At 42.6% G+C, this 19,079-nt stretch overlaps 1 protein-coding gene and 1 pseudogene across 5 annotated transcripts; one reads left to right on the top strand and one right to left on the bottom strand.

Annotated features, from left to right (window-relative positions):
* The first annotated feature begins 283 nt into the window (after positions 1–283).
* Positions 284–8,628, top strand: LOC306789204 (elongation factor 1-delta-like). Of its 4 annotated transcripts, XM_079285032.1 has the most exons (10): positions 287–371; positions 810–837; positions 1,503–1,538; positions 3,972–4,086; positions 6,301–6,357; positions 7,179–7,260; positions 7,357–7,445; positions 7,603–7,794; positions 8,004–8,198; positions 8,505–8,628. In XM_079285032.1, the coding sequence occupies exons 3-10, from the start codon at positions 1,525–1,527 to the stop codon at positions 8,541–8,543; spliced, it is 783 nt and encodes a 260-aa protein (XP_079141158.1). In that variant the 5' UTR covers positions 287–371; positions 810–837; positions 1,503–1,524; the 3' UTR covers positions 8,544–8,628. The 4 variants fall into 4 exon arrangements, with proteins under 4 accessions (XP_079141159.1, XP_079141158.1, XP_079141156.1 ...); XM_079285033.1 differs by lacking the exon at positions 810–837 and having other exon boundaries at positions 284–371; XM_079285030.1 differs by lacking the exons at positions 287–371; positions 810–837; positions 1,503–1,538 and adding an exon at positions 2,307–2,839.
* Positions 8,629–8,770: 142 nt separating this feature from the next.
* LOC306789761 (E3 ubiquitin/ISG15 ligase TRIM25-like) lies at positions 8,771–18,898 on the bottom strand (annotated as a pseudogene). Its single transcript, XR_013773190.1, has 13 exons — positions 18,244–18,898; positions 17,157–17,252; positions 16,317–16,550; positions 15,434–15,593; positions 15,236–15,337; positions 14,700–14,822; positions 14,355–14,394; positions 12,938–13,547; positions 11,799–12,218; positions 11,017–11,176; positions 10,881–10,931; positions 10,217–10,276; positions 8,771–10,128 (listed from the first exon to the last, which is right to left on the bottom strand). The product of XR_013773190.1 is annotated as an E3 ubiquitin/ISG15 ligase TRIM25-like (transcript).
* Positions 18,899–19,079: the final 181 nt, after the last annotated feature.

The following is a 19,079-nucleotide window of genomic DNA, read 5'->3' as shown; positions in this document are numbered from 1 at the left end:
TGGGCCTGACAGAAGAACTACTGCCGTTCGCTTAGAATCATGGGAGATGAAGTCTTCGACCAAAATGGATCATACCAATCTGAAGGTACGACCTAAATGGTATTGAAAACACAGATCCTCGCTTGTCTTCAGGATCCACAGACAATTTCTTACTTTCATGTGTATTTATGTGTTCTTATCTTTTTTTTAATAAACATTATACAACAGCGGAACTCTTCGATGAAGTCGTGGGGAAGCTAACGGACCTCCCCCTCTGACACGGAAGAATATAGTCGGCCCTCTAATGCCTGTCCTCTTTCCCTGTCGGATTACGGCCAAGGCAGCACGCAAAGGAACGGTTACCAAGCAATAAAACACCGAACAAAACAAGAGTAAGTGGAGAATAATTGTAATCGTACCACCGACCTGAATGATAACAAAAACGTTACGCCTTGTTAAAACTCTCAAAGTATTTTGAATTCGGAGTTTTATTAGCGCCACGTGGTCAAAGAAACTAGCTACTAGTTGCTGTGGCTGTCAAAAAAAACTTCTGCCTCCTGACTTTAGCTCGTCAGAGTTAAGAGTGAGCAGGCAACAGACGGACTACAACACGGGTTTTATATCACTTTACATGTGCCTGATTTGTGACTGGTCTCGTACACGAATTGCTAATTTGTGATTCTTTCTTAAATGACAATTTGCTGCACATGCAGTTATTTCTACCCCCCCCCCCCCCCCCCCCCATGTCCATCGATTTAATAATCCTTCTGTGGTTGTGTGTCCATGAGGTTTTGTATTTTATGAACTCTTATTTCTGTGTTGCACACTAGTTTTCCATTCCAGTTAAAGTTACCAAAGGTGAGCGTTGGCGTTGCAGCTGCTGTTCAGCTGATGCTCGAACACATGGTGCATTGCTGTGGTGAAGTGGAAGTCATGTGTACTCAGTTGCTAGTTTGTTAAGTACATCCAGCTACTAGTCTAATAGAAGAGACCCGCAGTGAATCTCACACGTATGGAGGTTAAAATGTGTCTGAGAAGTGTTGAGTCAACGTTAGAGCTGCATCTGCACATTTCCATTATTGATAAATCTGTAATTTTCTTTTTTTTTTCTTTTTGTACAAACACTTGTTTGGAATCTTTTCATGCAACGTGACCAAAGCAATTGTTGTTACAGCTCTTAATGACGAAGACAAAATATTACAAACTTTTTTGTAATATTAGATTTATGCAACATAATTCAACAGCCAAAAATTCTAGCCTCCAAAATGACACACGCCAGGTGTACCTTACAAACTGAGTATTTATCTGCACTAACCGTGCTATAGATAATAAAATTGCATGTTTGCAAGTTGTTGTATTTTCATGTGGTTAGGCTCGTTTTTTAAATTTTTTTTTTTAAGTATATGCATGGAAATGTATCCTAGTGTCTTTTGTGTGAAGTTTGGCTGCATGTTTTAAAGGAAGTGTTGATATCAGAAACATTTGGATTGTCTTTTGATTACTTTGATTGTTTTGTACGATAGGAAGCATTCATTATCCTTCAGCATGCCAAAACAAAGGTGAGCCACACCCGGTTGCACAGGTTGGGTTTTTTTAATGTTTCAAAAGAAATGTGTTTAATGCATAAACGCAGTGTTTCCTCAATAATTTGACACAGCTGCTGTGTGATTATTATTATATGTGTCATTATCTTGGTGTTGTCCACCCTGCAAGTTTCAAATTAAGAACGCAATGCTTCTTAATCATAAAATCAATATTTAAAAAATATGCGGGAAATATTTGTACAACATTTAGTGTAAGATTTTAAATGAATATTGAGGAAACACTGCAAACACATCCTAACCTTTTTAATGTTGGCCATTTGTCACATTACATGTTGCATTTGTTTGTTTTGGCTTTGAAAGTCCAATGTGAGATTGATCAATGTTGCGACTTTTTTGGCGCACTATTCCACGATCCTAAAAGCAAACACGATTTGAGTCTTTTGTATTCTCAGCTTGATTCTTCTATTCTCAGACGGCTCATTCTGAACACGTTAGCGATTGATCAATCCACCGTCTCTTTGCACGCAAGACCACATTGGCATCACATGTCGGCTGTTTTACGAGCTTTCTTTGATGCGTCTAAGTTCCTTTTTGTGATGCAATCTTCACACTGAACTAATGGCTTTAGCTTCTACCTGTTGCTTCTTTTCTCTCATCACGAACACAAAAGTGAGTAGAGAGCCCTTTTTTAAAAGAGGAATGGATCAGTCTTGGCCGAACCGTCAGCAAGGAGGAGCCCCTGAACATGCCGTGCCAGTGAGGACCTTCAAGCAGGGTAAGGGTCCCATCGTCAGCGGAGATAAAGTCCAGTTTGGGAGGCTGCCGCGGCGCACGCGTTTGTCAGAGAGCTGCAGCTCTGGGGCTGAAGAGGAGTGGTTGAGCCCCTCCATGGAGGCGAGCGGCTCCTATGGTAAAAGCCCCATCCTCCAGGGCATGCAGGCAGAGGGAACCTTGTTCAACCGCAGTGCCTTTGAGCAGGCTGAGAGCAACTACCAACGGCGGCTCGCCTCTAACGGCAACGGGCCGCTGTCCTCCTCGCTGAGCAGTCCGCACAGCAGAAGCAACGTGACCTTCCAGGCTAGACGCAGCCGCGGTCAACCGCAGGATCAGGGTTACCCCGCCACCACCGTGAAGGCCTCCGGTGTCCCCCACCGCCGTTACAGCTGGGGCTGCAATCGCACCTCCTCTGAGACCGAGCAGGGGCCCAGAGGCAGCAAGGGGCCGACCCAGAGGAAGAGGGGCCTCTCTGAGACGCAAAGCAGGCCCAGATGGGACAAGAATGCCACCTCTCACACAGGGAATGGAAGAGAAGTGATGTGTGTTTTCGGATGATTTTATTTATTTTTTGTAATTTGTGGTCTGTCCTGCATTCTTCTTTGGCTTGTTTCGGTTCTGCTAACTCGTGTATAATGTTTTTGAGGTACAGGTTTGTTGATTGGCCCTTTGTTTGAATTTCTTTGTTTAGGCAACATTCAGACTGATTTAAGCCCTCAATAAATAATAACGTGGCACGCTCATTCATTTAAATGAGATCAATCCATTGACACAGCAGGGGTGTGAACACAGAGGGCTCCTGCAAAACCTCCCTCAACCTCTGCCACAGTGCAACTCAACATCATTTCAAGGTGCCGCAGTAGTCAGTTGATTATTTGTAATGTGATATCTGTATTTCTATTCATCTCATCATTGTGGCTTAAGATCAAATTATCTTCACACTGATAACTTGTAACATCCCGTCACAGAATATTGAAAGGCTCTGCAGTGTTTTGGGACGTGACACACCTTTATTTAGTCTCCCCGGTGCCTGCATCCATACAGCCCCTTGCATTTATTTGTTTTTACACCCACTGAGTCTGAACTGGTGTCGCATTAAGGTATGAGCGCACAACATGCACAACAGACGTGGTCTGTGTTTGATTATCACACAAAGAAGTGGACCTCTGCTATCACTAAGGGGGAGGGGGGGTTGTTGGTGGACAGCGAGTCGACCGACCTTTTGTTCTATAATCCAGACTTTGCAGACCAGGCAACTGCCTGACTGAGGAATGTGTGGATGCCTGTCTGCTGCAGTAACCCGTCAGCGAAATGAGAAGGGAGGTGAAGCGTACATGCAGTAGTCTTTCACCCATTTTTAATGTTACTTTGTATTTTACAGAAACGAGAGGCCTTTTATTCTGCTATCCATTTATAGTTGAATCTGTCTGCGTTACGCTTTGTTTCGTCTCTCCATATTCCACCCACAACCCCATCTGTGGCTGTGCATGATGTAGCCTGTAATATACGGTGTCCCGGTCAAGCCGTGTTCTGTCACTCATTGCGCTGGCTTTAACGATCGAACGCATGGCCGTGGCTGCTGGTCGGTAGAGAAAATGTTGGATGCGAATCTGTGTTTAGTTGGGTCTTCTCTGCGTTGTCTTACTTCTCCTGAATTTCCGATTCCCTGCTCAGTACCAAGATGAGCGGACTGCAGTGCCTCGCCTCGGAGAACATCTGGTTCGACAAGCGGTGCTACGATGAGGCCGAGAAGTGCTTCTACGAGGGAGCCAACGGACCCTCCGCACAGGTACACGGCTTCTCAGCTTCTTCTGAAAGCTTGTTTTTCATCATTCCTAGACATAAGGACTCTGTGTTTTAGACTACCTTTATCTCCAATCCTCCTCGTGTCTCTTGCTGCCAGCTTTTGAAGTCTCTGTCGCCGCTTGCCTGACACCACCTCAGCTCACGCTGCCCTGTCAGTCAGCAGCATGTTAAGCAATAGTTGCATCATCATCGCCAGCCCGCTGTAGCCCGGAGCAGCTGTGTGCATGAGAGTCAAGCCACTCGATTTAGAAGTGGCACGTCCTAGTGAGAGGGGTCAGGTGGTTTGGCAGCTGCCTCTGCTTCTCAGTTTGTCCAGAGCAGCAGAGATTTCGCCACACAAGCCTTTAAAACAATGGAGATTAGATTAGAGATCACTTGCAGTTCTTTAAAGAGTTCTTTCACCCTAAACACAGAAAGCGATGCAGACAGTTTTTGTTTCACGTGATGAGTTTTGAGAAATGCGTCTCCACTGTTGCCCAAATGAGAGGAGTGAAACAACGTCCTGGTTTTCAGGATAATCAATAGATCACCGCACATTTCTTGGGTGTAAAGCGGTTTCAATGGAAATGGTTTACATTTCAGTACATGTACTGAAGTTGGTAAATGATAGCTGCTCCATGGAACACAAACATCACCCTGGGTTTGTGTTGCCTTAATGCACGCTGCCAAAATCCAGTTAATATTTAATCACGAGGAATTTAATAAGCATGTAGCTCACATTTATTTGCTTCAATTGTTTTAAGTCTTCCTGAATGTTGGGTGTATGGTCCATACTGCTTTTGTCCGTTTTGCATTCTGCTTTGTGTCTTTCTCGCTGCTCCCGCTTCATCACTGCTTGGCCCACATACACCTGCAGGAGAGAGAGGTTAATGGCATCCTGCAGGACATTGCTAAATCCCGACAGAATATCCTGCAGTCCCTCAACGGAGTGAGTACTGCCCTCCGAATGAGCCACAGAAACAGCCCTGTAGTGGCAGAACTGCACTCCCTAATGTTCGTGTACCAGCCCTGAAAGAGGGGAATATCTGTTTAAATATGAAATTAGGATTTAAATATAGCGACAGCTAGGGGGCAGCTTTTAGTCACAGAAAACATTTCGCCTGCACTTCACAAGAAAAGTTCTTCTTCACCCCGTCGTCTCTGCTTGCTTCTCCCATCATCTTCATTGCAATCAGTCAGTAAGTTGTTTGTCTTTACATGAATGTCATTTACTTTGTCGTTGGCAGTATAAGTGTGGTCATTTTTGCATGAACAAAAATCAGCTTTCTCTCATTAGATATTTAAATGTTACCTTTTTATAAGGATACGTTCACATGTTTTAGGTCCGTCTACAAACAATACCTGCATGCCCTTATGCGGCATAAAAGCATTTTGGTAGCTGCAACTGTTCCGCCTGTCCATGCTGTCCAGATTCTCTCCTCGAGTTCCTGCCTCATACCGTGTCTCAGCAAGCTGTCTGTGGCAGCAACAAGGAGGGACTGTCGTAATGCATGTGATGAATAAATTACACGAAAATGTGAAATACTCGACGTGAATATTTTTGCATCAAAAAAATATTCATAACGGCAGCGACGTGAATTTGCAGTTGCAACACTTCAATACGGTTCAAGAGTAGATTTGCAGAGGACCGACTACCACGATCCGATTGGACCAGAGCAGTCCGAGGTTCATTATTGTATGGCCTGAGCTACTGTAAGCTACTTTAATACGTTTCCTTTAGTGAAGTTGAATTCCCTCTGGTAAACAGTTACGCAGTGTCCTGTATATGTAAAGGGATTTTATTGTGAAAGGTAAGAACATACAGCGTGGATCTGGTCTGTTCTGCCTTTGTCAATGTTGAAAGGAGTAATAAAGTTTGCCATCTCGGTTCGGAGCACTGGGAAGTGTGTGTTTTTAAATATGTCTGTTTTGTACAACGTGATTGGTTGATGCTTATATTCACGGTGGGAAAATCGACATCCTTTCGCAAACTACATGCGCCACCTTTGGGTTATTTGATTTATTATGATGTAAAGAGTTGAGTGTTTCATCCTTTTTCTCTGACAACATTGACATTAAATTCCGTCTTATTTGAGACGACTTTAAAGTTGTAGCATGTGTAGCATCCAACTTTCTACCTACAACCAGTACTTTTCTTCTTGTCTTCGTGTTTCCCCCCCCCCCCAATTACGTTCACTGTGTACATCACCGGGTGCAGGCGAAATCGGCCCTGCAGCAGCCCAAAGCGTCCCAGCTAAAGCGGCGGCACAGAAACGTAAGACTTCCTGTTCCAGCTTTGCTGCTCGGGCGTGGCAACGCTGCATGACTGAGACTCAGCAGAGTGTGCTGGCTGAGTCTGCTGCGGCTGTTATCACGGCACGAAGACTCATGAACTACCAGCTGGCATATTCTTTTTCTTTTTTTTTGGGGGGCTTCACACGCTTCTGCTAACTGATGCAGAATTTGGGGGTGAAAATATTAATCTTGATGATTTTTTTGGTTTTGATCTTTATTATCATTACCATTAAAATGAAACTTTAAAGCTAAATTCGTATATGTAGTGACTGTTACCTTTCATTTAACTTCTGAATTAATTCATTAAACTTAAGGGAGTAGTTTGACATTTTGGTAAATACTCTTATTCATGTCAGTCGAGAGCTACATCAGATGTTCAATGTGTCTGTCGCAGCTTAGCTTAGCGCTGTCCAAAGACATCCACTGATAAATGTAATTAAGTGGCATGTTTTGTGTTTAATTGGTAGCAATCTTATTATCTCTTCGCAAGAGAGCAAATATAGTTTTCCCAAAATGTCGAACTAAGATTTTTTTTATTACTATCATTATTGATTTTGGGCCAAGTTTGCCAGCATGCTGTTATTATAAGCATTACAGCATCTCTTTAAGTGTGTGTGTGTCATTGTTGTAATCGGTTTTAGCCTTGCATGGGTTTCTTTTTAAACCTCACTATTTTTTATTTTGCTTGCTTCAGACTTTGATCGTCCCTCAACCTGGAGGAGAGGCCGTTTTGCTGTCATCATTTGAGCGCTGACCTGCAAGATGACGCTTGCTAATTAATTTGTGTTTATCTTTCCACAGTCGTCCTCTCATGCAGGAGGAGACCAGGAGCTGGTTTCTCGGATGAAGAGCATGGAACTGGAGAACCAGACACTGCACAAAGGTGTGTGTGTGTTGAGTGTTTTTGAATGTCTTCCTGAGCTTATTCTTACTTTTGCAGGATTAATACTTCACTTTTTGTATCGTGTTTGCTTGTCAGTGGTGGAGGAGATGAGAGCAGCCCTGCAGAAGCTGGAGTCCAGAGTGGCTGGGCTGGAAAAGAGCCCAGCGGCCGTCACATGTGCTCAGGTAGATGACTACAAATTTGGTATTTTTTGTTTTCTAGGTACAGTACATTACTACATTCATATGTTCTCTGTATTTATAAAACTGTAAGAAAGATTGAAAAAGCCCTCTGAAGAGCACACCGTTACAGAAAGTGTTCCTGTCCCATTGTTTTGACCAGGCTGCTCCAGTCAAAGAGGTAAAGGTGGAAAATGGAGACGACGACGACGACGATGTTGACTTGTTCGGCAGCGACGAGGACGACGAGGAGGCAGAACGCATCAAGCAGGAGCGCCTGGATGCCTATGCAGCCAAGAAGTCCAAGAAACCCACCCTCATCGCCAAGTCATCCATCCTGTTGGACGTTAAGCCCGTACGCGTCTTCCTAAACTGTATCATGTGACTCATTCAAATGCTAGTTACGTTGTGGTTGTGTTCTCTTTTAGGGACCATTCAGTTATGGAGAAACTTGTTTAAAATAAGCAAATGTGTCTTCCCATGCCATGAGTTCTGCTGCAAATAGTGTTGACTTTAGTCTTTTAAGGCTTTGGTTAAATGAATGTTCTGTGTGTCTTTCCTTAGTGGGACGATGAGACCGATATGGGGAAGCTGGAGGAGTGCGTGCGGTCTGTGCAGATGGACGGGCTCCTGTGGGGAGCATCCAAACTGTTGCCAGTCGGCTACGGCATCATGAAGCTGCAGATCAACTGCGTGGTCGAGGACGACAAAGTCGGCACCGACATCCTGGAGGAGGAGCTCACCAAGTTTGAGGACTATGTAAGAAATGACCACTTTGATGTAATCTGTGCGCCATAATCCATAATCCGACAACTTCAGTTCATTTACCTTGAGTCATACCTGTGCATGTATACTTGTAAAATTCCCTGCAGGATAAATGTTGCATATCATGTCCTAAAAAAACATTTTTAATAGTTTGTCTTCTTAGAAAATAAATTAGCATATTTACAAAATGTTGACGGGGAAGAAATTACAATCCTTGAATGATAAGTTTTTATTGAACTGGTTTAATGCACAATGTCTCATAAATATGAAGCTTAACTTATTGGACTTCTTCCTTTGCAGATCCAGAGTATAGATGTTGCTGCCTTCAATAAGATCTAAGCTCCCCCAGCTGACTTGCGCCACCAAGGTGTTGCTGCTGCTCCTGGCTTGCACGTTTATTAAAATGCAAAGTTTTGAGCACTAACCATTGTCTGTGTAATTATTATTTTAAGTCAAACATACATTTTCTTTTTTTTAAACCCCATACTAGCACGATTACTTGAGCACCGTTGGAGTGCAGTCATCTTTAGAGAGCATCTTCTCAAAGGCAATTATAGAATGTTAGTCATAGTATATACCATGTTAAAAAGTTCTAATATAATGTTGGAAAAAACACATGTTGCATCTCATAGCATGTTACAAAAAATCTTAAAGTAATAAACGTCATAGTATTGAATGTTGAAAAAAGTCAGTGTGTATGTTGAAATAAAAAGTAATTGTATAGCATGTCAAAAAAGAGAATGCAGGATGTCTGTTTCAAAAGTCATAAAAGTCAGTATAGTATGTCAAAGTATGTAAATGTCTATGTCCAAAAAAAGTCAAACAATTCACTGATATGCCATAGTAGGTCATAACAATCTAATCAAAATATCGTGTAAGAACTCTTACAGTATGCTGTATATATGTCATGTTGTAAAAACTCAGAAGTAAGCCATAAAAGGTTACAGTATGCTACAAAAACATCGCAGATTTTGTAACTAACATTTTTATACACAAATGTCGTATATGAATATTGTTTCTCAAAATGACAACTTTTGCTTTGAATGTTGAGGGGGAAATATGAAAATAGTCATTGACGTGTAGCCGACATTAAATGCTTTATTGAATTTAAAATAGCTTTGATGAAAAAATGCTTCATTAAGAACGTAATGGATGTGATTCAATAAATCACTACATAACAAATATACACCTTGACTTTTACTTTTCGTCCAGATGTTGCCTTCAGTAAGATCTTAGCTCCACCAGCTGCTGAACTGCTCTACCTTAGTGCTGCTGCTCCTGGCTTGCATGATTCCTAAAATACATTTTGAGCACTAACATCCATCTCAGTTTCATTATTATCAAACGATAATATTTTGAATCCCTATAAAGCTGCTTGAGTGCACTCATCTGTACATTTAAAGAGAGCACAGCCTCAAAGTAGAGCTCAGACCCACCCAGAACCCTGGGTACACAGGCTGGCTAAATGTGGTCTTGACTTTATGGAGTAAAACCATTGTATCAGCAATACTATAGAAAGACAAAGTCCCACTCCTGAAGTCCAGATACACTCCAATCCTGCTGCAGCAGGCAGCGCTGATGGTCACACTCTCCTTATTGTGCTGAAATGAACAGACTGAGGGAGAGCAGTCCAGGCTCCAGGATTTGGAGTTGTGTCCGAGCTTGCTGTCGCTCCCTGCTCCACTCCTGCCCATGTTTTTGTAGCAGACGCCGATGGAGACCCCTCCATTACCAGCCCACTCCACCTCCCAGTAGCAGCGCCCAGCCATCCCAGCTCTGCCCAGCACCTGGGCCCAGCTGGTGAAGCGATGGGGGTGGTCTGGGTGGGGCTGTGGCTCCGACCGTGTGGTCACCCCTCTTCGACCATCAGAGAAGCTTAGATAAGGGTTGGCCGTGTTCGGGTCCAGGACTAAATCGTTGTAATCTGGAGATGGAGTTGTAAGCAGATGGACATCGTCGTTGGTTTCATAAGGATGGATGATAGTTAGGGTTTATCAAAGAACTGTACTCACATTGTAGAAAATCCGCTCTGGTCTTTGGTTCTGAGATGTATGGTATGTTGGTGTCTTTTGCTGTTAGACAGACGTAGGGAATAAGAAATATTAAATACAACAAAGCTGTTTGGATAAACATCAACTCTCCTGGTTAAATAAACAGTAAAAAAAATAAAAAAAAGATTTCACATTTGTTTGGCAACATCTGGTTCTTCGGTTCAAAAAAAGGTTTAAGGTACAAGCCTGTGTGCACGACACCTTTGAAGTAGAGATCAACTACAACTCCCAAGGTGCATTTCAGCTTTTTAAATTGTGGATGAATTCAGCAACTATGGCACCGTGTTTTGTTCTCAGCTGTAATTATGAATCATTTTGTAATATGGCAACACTGGCCAAGGCTCATGAGTATTGTAGTTTTTTAGACTGTATATAAACTAGATGGCTCGATTAAGCTAGAGTTGCCTCCGCAAATGAGTTAAAACGCAGAGTGCTGACTCCTTTTACAACTTAAATCTTTTATTCAGGGATCTTAAATGTGCACTTGATGGCTACATGCATGACAGTGTGTTAAAATAATCCATTCCTGATATTTACAGACCTTCTATTTTACAGTTACAGTTGCTGAGATGATATTGGACGATTCAGTTATCAGTCAATGTAACCACTGAAGAAGCTCACGTACCTTTAGTCTTTTCAGAAGTACTTTGAATGCTGGTTTCCTTCAATGAAATGACTAGAAATGCAGACAAGCAAATAAGTGTTTACTGTTCACTAAATAATCATGTTCATGGTGATCACGTGTGAAAGAGACAACGCACCTTTATCAGAGATCCTGTTGAATTCTCTTTCAAGGCTTTCATCCAGACTGTCTTTGAGATCAGCCAGGGCGCCTCTCATAGTTTTATACATCATGTATTGAAGCACATCAGTGCTGGGCAGCTCCACAGTCTTTGCAGGGAACTGAAGAGTCTTGCACTTCTGTGAGGACATGCAACACAACCAAACTAGAAGACGAGATTTAAAGGCAAAAACCCAAAAGGAGGAATCCCTTCATGGGTTATGTTCATCAAGTTCACGCTGCAATTAAAATCATATTAACTGTAGAGAAGCATGTTTGCCTTGTTAAATGTCATCATATATCTGAAACGTAAACATGGTGGGACAGAAGAATCCAAGATGGCGCTGCGGGTGGCTGCCTCGATGTGTTAGGACACATTGTTTTGAATTTTTTTTATTCTTAAATTTAGTCTAAAGGTGGGGAGGCGGCTAGTTTTAATGTATTTGGGTAGCTTGTGAATTTCCCTGAGGATCAATAAAGGTTTTAATATGTCGCAATATCATAATCTATTTGTATCATTAATCTGAATTAGAAAACAGCCACTGATTTAAGTTCTTAAATAAATGTAGTGGAGTAAAAACCACAATATTTGCCTCTGAATTGCAGTGGACTAGAAGTATAAAGCAGCAGAAAATTCAAAGACTCAGTAAGTTACAAGTACCTCAGAATTGTACTAGAGTAAATGTACTTCAGTGACTCTGATAAACACATGGCCGGACCGACGTTTTTCCTCCACACCACTGGCCGAGTTATGTTCTATACCTGAAAGAAGTGCACGTGGTCCTCGGTACGGGAAATCTTCTCCAGCTCAGCATCGGTCCTTCTGAGGTCCACGATCTCCCTCTGGATCTTCTCCAGCAGCTCCTCCGCCCGCCCCACGGCTGCTCTCTCCTGGACTCTCATCACCTCCCTCACCTCACTGCTTTGCTTCTCTATGGAGCGGATCAGCTTGGCGAAAACCCTCTCACTCTCCTCCACCGCCGCTTCTGTAGAGTGCTGTGGAGGATAACGGTTTTACGTTTCTAGTGTTGGCATGTATGCACAGACCGTATGTCAACCACACATTTAAAGCTCTTATATGGAAGACGCACTCACCTTGATGTATCGGACAGCGTATCTAAGTTCCTTCTCCGTGTCCTTCAATTTCTGCACAGACTTCAAAGAGGCGTCTTTGAGTTTTTTCTGAGAGAATACAAAAAGATGAATGTCACACAGAGTCCCTCCGGCTGCTCAGGCCAATAGGTTTTTTTCACGGTTGACTTTCAAGATGGAAAGTTTGGATTTTACAATCAAAAGGATTGGATTGCACTGTAAGGTCTTTGGTCTATCAACCTAAACTTTTGACACAGTAACATCAGAGGACAAGATCACATTGTACACTCCATTTCATTTTTTTATTGTTGAAGCCTTTATACTAAACTGTAAAAGACGTATCCTTATGGATCTATTGTGTCTGTTTGTAACCCCATACAGGATCAGAATGAGTTACCCTACTGTCTTTCTTATGTAGTAAAGTATATTTTGATGCCATTACTATTATTTTACCCAAGTGCAGATTTTGAATGCAGGACTTTCACATAATAGAGATTTTTTTACACTGGTATTTCTAATTTTACTAAATATTTAAGTATAATTATTTAAATAGTTCTTCCACCAGTCAATCAAACAGCTAAAATAACCCCGATGAGGTAATATAGATGTAATCAGGGTTATCTTCTCAGCCTCAACAAAACTTGTCCCTTACAATTCAAATACATAAATCATATACACCCTCTGTAAAAAAAATAATGCCGCGAAAACGTACATGTTATACAATATGTATATCATTTATAAAGTAAATTGTAATCTAAGTTCATCCAACATCCAGAAACAAGTGAGAATTCGAGCATCAACAAACTCACCTGTTGTGTCGCTCTCTCATCCACCACTGAGACTGCGTCATGGCCCTTGTGTCTCTCTTGAGCACACTGGGAGCACACACACTGCTGGTCAGTGCGACAGTACAGCCTCAATGCTTTGTCGTGGTGCGGGCACAAGTTCTGCCTCAGCTGTTCCACAGCTGGAATCAATTTATGGGTCTTCCCCCGAAAGCGGTCCTCGTGGACTCTCAAGTGAGGCGCACAGTAAGACTCCGAGCACACGAGGCAGGATTTAACCGCCTTGCTTTGTCTCACTGTGCAAACACTGCATTTCGCTTCCTCCGGCTTGGCCAAGGTCTGAGCCGCAGCTTGAGCTCCAGACTGTAGAAACTTTTCCACCACTTCCCCCAGAACTGTGTTCCTACTGAGCAGCGGTCTCGGGTTAAACACCTGCCTGCACTGCGGGCAGCTGTGCTGGCCTTTCTGCTTGGCCCTGTTCCAGTAGTCTTCAATGCAGTCCAGACAGTAGCTGTGCCCACAGGGGATCGTCACCGGGTCTCTTAAAACCTCCAGGCACACCGAACAGCAAAACTGGTCTTGTTCAATTGAAATAGTTGTTGCTGCCATTTTCCCCGCACGAGCCCAACCGAAACTACAAGGGACAAAGATGGGCGTGGCTGACAGGTGTGCTGATTAAAGCCTCTCGGGTTTCACCTGAAGCATCCAATCCACAGCCAGCAAACCAGATAGATACAGCTACCTGAGGAAGGAACCACCTCTCCCTCCCACGTGAGTTCACATTAGATGCACAGACCTATCGTTGTTCTTTGATGTATAACTGCGTTTGTGTTCGCAGTCAACCTGTTATTCCACTTCTACACCGGAAACTTGTTGCCCGTATTAGTTTAAACTGTAAACCAGCCTCCATGCAAATAAACACCACCCATGAGAGTTCAGTCTGTACATGTGGTTTTTTTTAATGTCAGCAATTCAGAAATCCCAATATCTTACTACACATGTCTGTAACACAAAATAAACGTTTTGTAGTTTTACTTAAAACATTATAAAAAGCAGAACCATATTAAAAAAAAGTAAAATCTGACTGAGCGTCAAGGCAATTTCCTGTCAAATACTGAAATAAGATGTAGTGCGTCAGGCCTGCTTCATGCTGCTTAATACTTCAAAGTAAATGCATTGTCTATATGATATTCGGTGGCTCTAATTACTCTTTCCCATCTACACTACAATGCGAGATGCATGTATAGCTGACTGGTGCAAACACAGCAACTCAATTAATAACAAAGGATGAATTATTAAAAATACAAGTCAGTCAGTACAGATTTGTGTGAGAAGAGCACCGAGGTATAATGACATTCAGTCCGTGTAGCTGCGTGTGAAATATTGATTTTGATTTTGATGTCCAGTACGAGTCTATTTCCTCCTCGGGTGAGAGCGTCGCTGAACGTGTCTCTGTCTGGATCCTGAAGAGAGTTTGGTGCCTGGGCGGGCAGACAGAACAGGAATTAGTAGTCTACAGCACCTTGTGGTGACAAATAAATAAAAAAATGGACTATTATTTGTAACAGAGTATTTTTTATAATAAGGCTTTTATTCAAGTAAAAGATCTCAATACTTCTTCCTCCACTGCAGGATTTATGTAACATATTCTGAATTTGTATCTTTTTTTCCCCGTCACTTAAATGAACATTTGTGACATGATTTGCATTTGGTTCTCGTGTGAAATGCTCTCTGCACACTGTTGAATGCTTAAATACCTGTACATTTTGATCATAGCTTTATTTACCAAATGGTGAGAAGGAAAAAGTGGGTCCAGGGGTGAGAAAGGGGTTGAGAGGGTTCACGGGACTCTGGTCTAGGCCAAGTAGAGGGTTCACGGGACTTTGGTCTAGACCAGCTGGAGGGATCACTGCAAGCACAAAGAGAACAAACACTGTTCCTGCAAAGTCTCAGCTGTCCAAACTGTCAGAATCTGCAGCACTGTCATCCTTCCACTTCAGCAGATTCAGTGAACTCTACTATGAACAAACATGTCGAGTAAGGTGTTCCTGCTGAATGATAATGTGGTACGGATGGGATGCACGGACAGCGTTTCTTCAGGGTTTAAATATCAATTTAGAGCAGCTTGGTGATGGAATGGAATCATTTACCAAGTGCTTGACTTTATTGATATTCACATCACATTTGTGTTAGTACTAGTTGATGAATGCATCCCCGACTACCAAAAGTCTTGGGGTGTTTCAACACCTGTTTTAAAAGCTGTAATTGGCTGAGTCATCAAAATCCTATTGTAAAAACGAGCATGGGCAGTTTTATACTCACTCAGTGTTGCTTCCATCTGCACTGCTGATTCACCATCACTGGGCTGCGTTGTGTCCAGCTGTACATCAGGATTTGGAGGACCTACAATCACTATGTCTCTCACTACAAAAGAGAGGAAAACAATCACAGAGTCGACACAATAATTCGTATCGGATAAAAACACTTACGGTACTTGACGTAAAACCCATTTGTATCTACCTTTCTCGTAGATGCTGACAAATCCTCCATGACAGACTTCCTGCAACAGTCCTTTAAAATCGGCCACAGCTGTCATCACTGGACCAAAGGTGAGGTTGGGGTCAATGGTGACCGAAGGCAAAGCTGACAGCACAGGTGGAGCGTGGAGAGACTGACAACTCTGGAACAACAAACACGGAGACAAAGAGTGTTACTCTGCTGGAAAATCGGCCTGTTTGGTGTCCAGTGCTGGAAGAGGTGTTCAGGTCCTTTACGTAAGTAAAAGTAGTGACACTACACTAAAAAGACAAGTAAAACTCCTAATGTATCGAAGTATTGTCCGCAGAATATACCTAAAGTATCAAAATAACTAATAATGCAAAAAAGGACTTATTTGATGGTATTTCATGTGATTATTTTCCACAAAACAAGTCAAAAAAAAGATCTGTTGTTGCAGTGAAGATACTTACGTTTTTAAAAATGTTTCACAAATGAGTTTGAGAAATTGGCCAGTTTGCTGCAATAGTGTTATGACATGTTATGAAACAAGTTTGTTTGCATTTAAAACAGCTCAGAATATTACAGCACTTAGTTCTTACTTTATAAAAACAACATAATACTTTAAGGACTAAAATAACTCATTCATAATGTTTAATTGTGCACTGAATAAGGCATCACATTTTACAAACTGATCATGTGTTTTGCAGGTAAAATCTTAATTTGCATACAAGTCATGCATTAATGCAGTGAAGTAAAAAGTACGATATTTCCCTCTGAAATGTCATGGAGTCAAAGTATAAAGTGGCAGACAATACTCAAGTGCAATATTGCGGGAGCGTTGCTTTACTGTGGTGTAGTACTTGAGTAAATGTACCACTGGTGGGCTCAATCGGAGCGTTGGTACCTGAAGGAAACGGACGTGGTCCTCAGTGTGGGACAGTTTGTCCAACTCGGCCTCGTTGTTCTTCAGCTCGGCGATCTCCTTCTGGATCTTCTCCAGCAGCTGCTCGGCGTGACTGACGGCCGTCTTCTCCTGGGCCTTGATCAGCTCTCTCACCTCGAAGCGCTTCAGCTCAATCGACCGAATCAGTTCGGTGAAGACGGCGTCGCTCTCCGCAGCAGCCACCCGAGCAGAACGCTGGAGGGAGACGCAAAGCAACACAGAGAAGGCTTTTTTTTTTAGCACATATGTAGTGATTTACTGTATTTATATATCAGAACAAGCAGGATGTTGGCACTTGTGAGGGTTTTAAGTTTTATGTCATGCATTAAGTGTCTGTGAGATGGGGTTTGAGGAATGTGCTGGAGTGGGGGTGGTGTGAAAGTGGCAGGGAGAGGTGTGAAGTTTAGGACAATGGGGCATAGGCCCAGGTGGGGCTTGTTGGACTTCAGCCAATCAGTGAGCTGATCGATGAGCTGAGGAATGCAACTTTGAGGGGACAAAGGGTTTGAAGCACGGGGGAATTTCAGATCTTCTGCTGGCCACCGAGGAGGCAGACCAGCCTTCTGGGTGGCTCGGATTGGATCTCACATTTGATTTTATATATATAGGTTTGTTTTGTTAATAATTGTGTGATTCGGTTTGTAACTGTTTGTATCTGTTTTTATGCTTCTTGGATAATAAATCCATTCGATTTTTACTTTAACCTGCTGTTGTGTTTTGGAGGCGATTGAGACAGCATGGCTGCAAGGGGGGGGGGCGATTTCTCCCTGTGTCCAGAAGTTGTGGCCTTAACACACTTACAGAGAGAGAGAAAATGGCTCGTCTGATCTCCTGGGCTCCCTTTTCCCTTTGATGAATTCTCAGATGAGAGCTCTGCTTCATGTCACCAAGCTGCCCCTGAGGGACACAAAGTTACTTTTACTTCATGGAGATCTGAGTGTCTGCATACAGTTTCATTACACCATTTTTTAATTTTGCAAATACAACGACAACTGATTTCACGATATTGTAAATGTGTATGTTGGTGTTGTTTAAAACCCCATTTCAGATTTATGGAACCGTTCCTCTATTTGTGAGAACAGAAAACAGGAATATAATAGTTTTTTCTCTATCAGACCAGGTTTAGTCCAAAAAACACTGAATTAATACTTTCAAACCAGGACTAGATTAACATGGAGACCATGAAGACCTGTTAAGATTTGTGAATCCTTTATTTTAATCGTGAAAAAACTGAATATAAGAGTGATTTCACTGCCACATTAGACATTACAAAATATTATGTTTTAAAAACATACTTGAGCATTTTGAATGTCACTTGTACTTATTTTTATTTTGTGTTTATAAATTGTGTGTTGCTGTGAATTTTGGTGTTTTCCTACTTATGTTGAATCAAATATTTAACCTTTGGGAAAATAGACGTAAAGGGCAATTTCGCCGTTTTATATTCTCCAACCAGACCACATCAGTCGAAGTCTATAGCAAAAATAAAGCAGTCGTTTTTAAGTAGTCGGTTTAATATTATATTTAATGTTTAATATTGGACTCTATTTACATGGAGCCTACAGAGACTGTTGAAATCCCACTTTGTATTTGTTAAACTGGGCTTTTCCTCCATCAAGACCACACCTAAGACTCTACACATTACAAAAAGTTTTGAAGATAGTGTACTTTAGGCATTTTCATGCAATTGATGCTGTATTTAATATGGAACCAATGTATTTGGGTTGTTGTGAATTCCTGAGTTTTTCCCTTAAACTTATCTTAAAAATATGTTTTTTCCCTGAGAAACCTTTATGAAGTGAAGGAGAATGTCAATGCTTTTACACTGTGTAGATCACATCAGACCAGGTCTACAGAAGACAACCAGGTAACCAGGTGAACTGATTACCTGCTTCCGTTGTATCTCGGCCTCAGCCAGCACCGTGTCGTGGCCTTTGTGTTCGTCTGTCAGACACAGGTAACAGATGCACTGCTTGTCGGTGCGGCAGTACACCTCCAGCAGCTTGTCGTGTCGGCCACAGATCGTCTCTCGGAGCTGTTTGGAGGCCGACACCAGCTTGTGTTTCATGAAGGCAGCAGAGTCGTAGTGGGGCTGGAGGTGCACGTCGCAGTAGGAGGCCAGACACACTAGACAGGACTTCACGGCTTTGTTTTTCCTTCCAGCGCACACGTCGCACTCCACGTCGTCGGCCTCGGCGAAACTTTGTCTCGCGAGCGTCGTCGTCGCGGCTTCTTGGAGTCCCGTCTTTTTGAATTTCTCCACCACGTCGGCCAACATGGTGTTCCTGTTGAGCACCGGCCTCGGGTTGAAGTTGTGCCGGCACTGCGGGCACACGAAGATCCCGAGGTAGTCGTCCTGGTCCCAGTAGTTCTGGATGCAGTCCGAGCAGTAGCTGTGGCCGCAGGGGATGGTCACGGGGTCCCTCAACACGTCCAGACATACCGAGCAGTTGAACTGGTCCTTGTCCAGCACCAGTCCGGCTTGAGCCATCGTTGGAAAAACGTTGGTGTAGAAAATGAGCAAAAGCGCAGGAACCTGACTGACAAACAGCTGCTGCTTTGTTTACAGGAAGTGAAAAGAGGGGGCGTGGCCAGAGAGGCATTACCGGAAACTGCAGCAGGGAACTTAATCTTTAAAAATCACTGAGTTTCAAAATAATGTAACTTCAATAGTATTACATATTTGATCGCTATACTCACTCAATATAAAATATGTAGACTGTT

This window comes from Melanostigma gelatinosum, assembly GCF_949748355.1.
Source record: "Melanostigma gelatinosum genome assembly, chromosome: 15".
Classification (NCBI taxonomy): domain Eukaryota; kingdom Metazoa; phylum Chordata; class Actinopteri; order Perciformes; family Zoarcidae; genus Melanostigma; species Melanostigma gelatinosum.
Note: the sequence above shows the minus strand (reverse complement) of the source record. Positions and strands in the feature narration are given on the sequence as shown.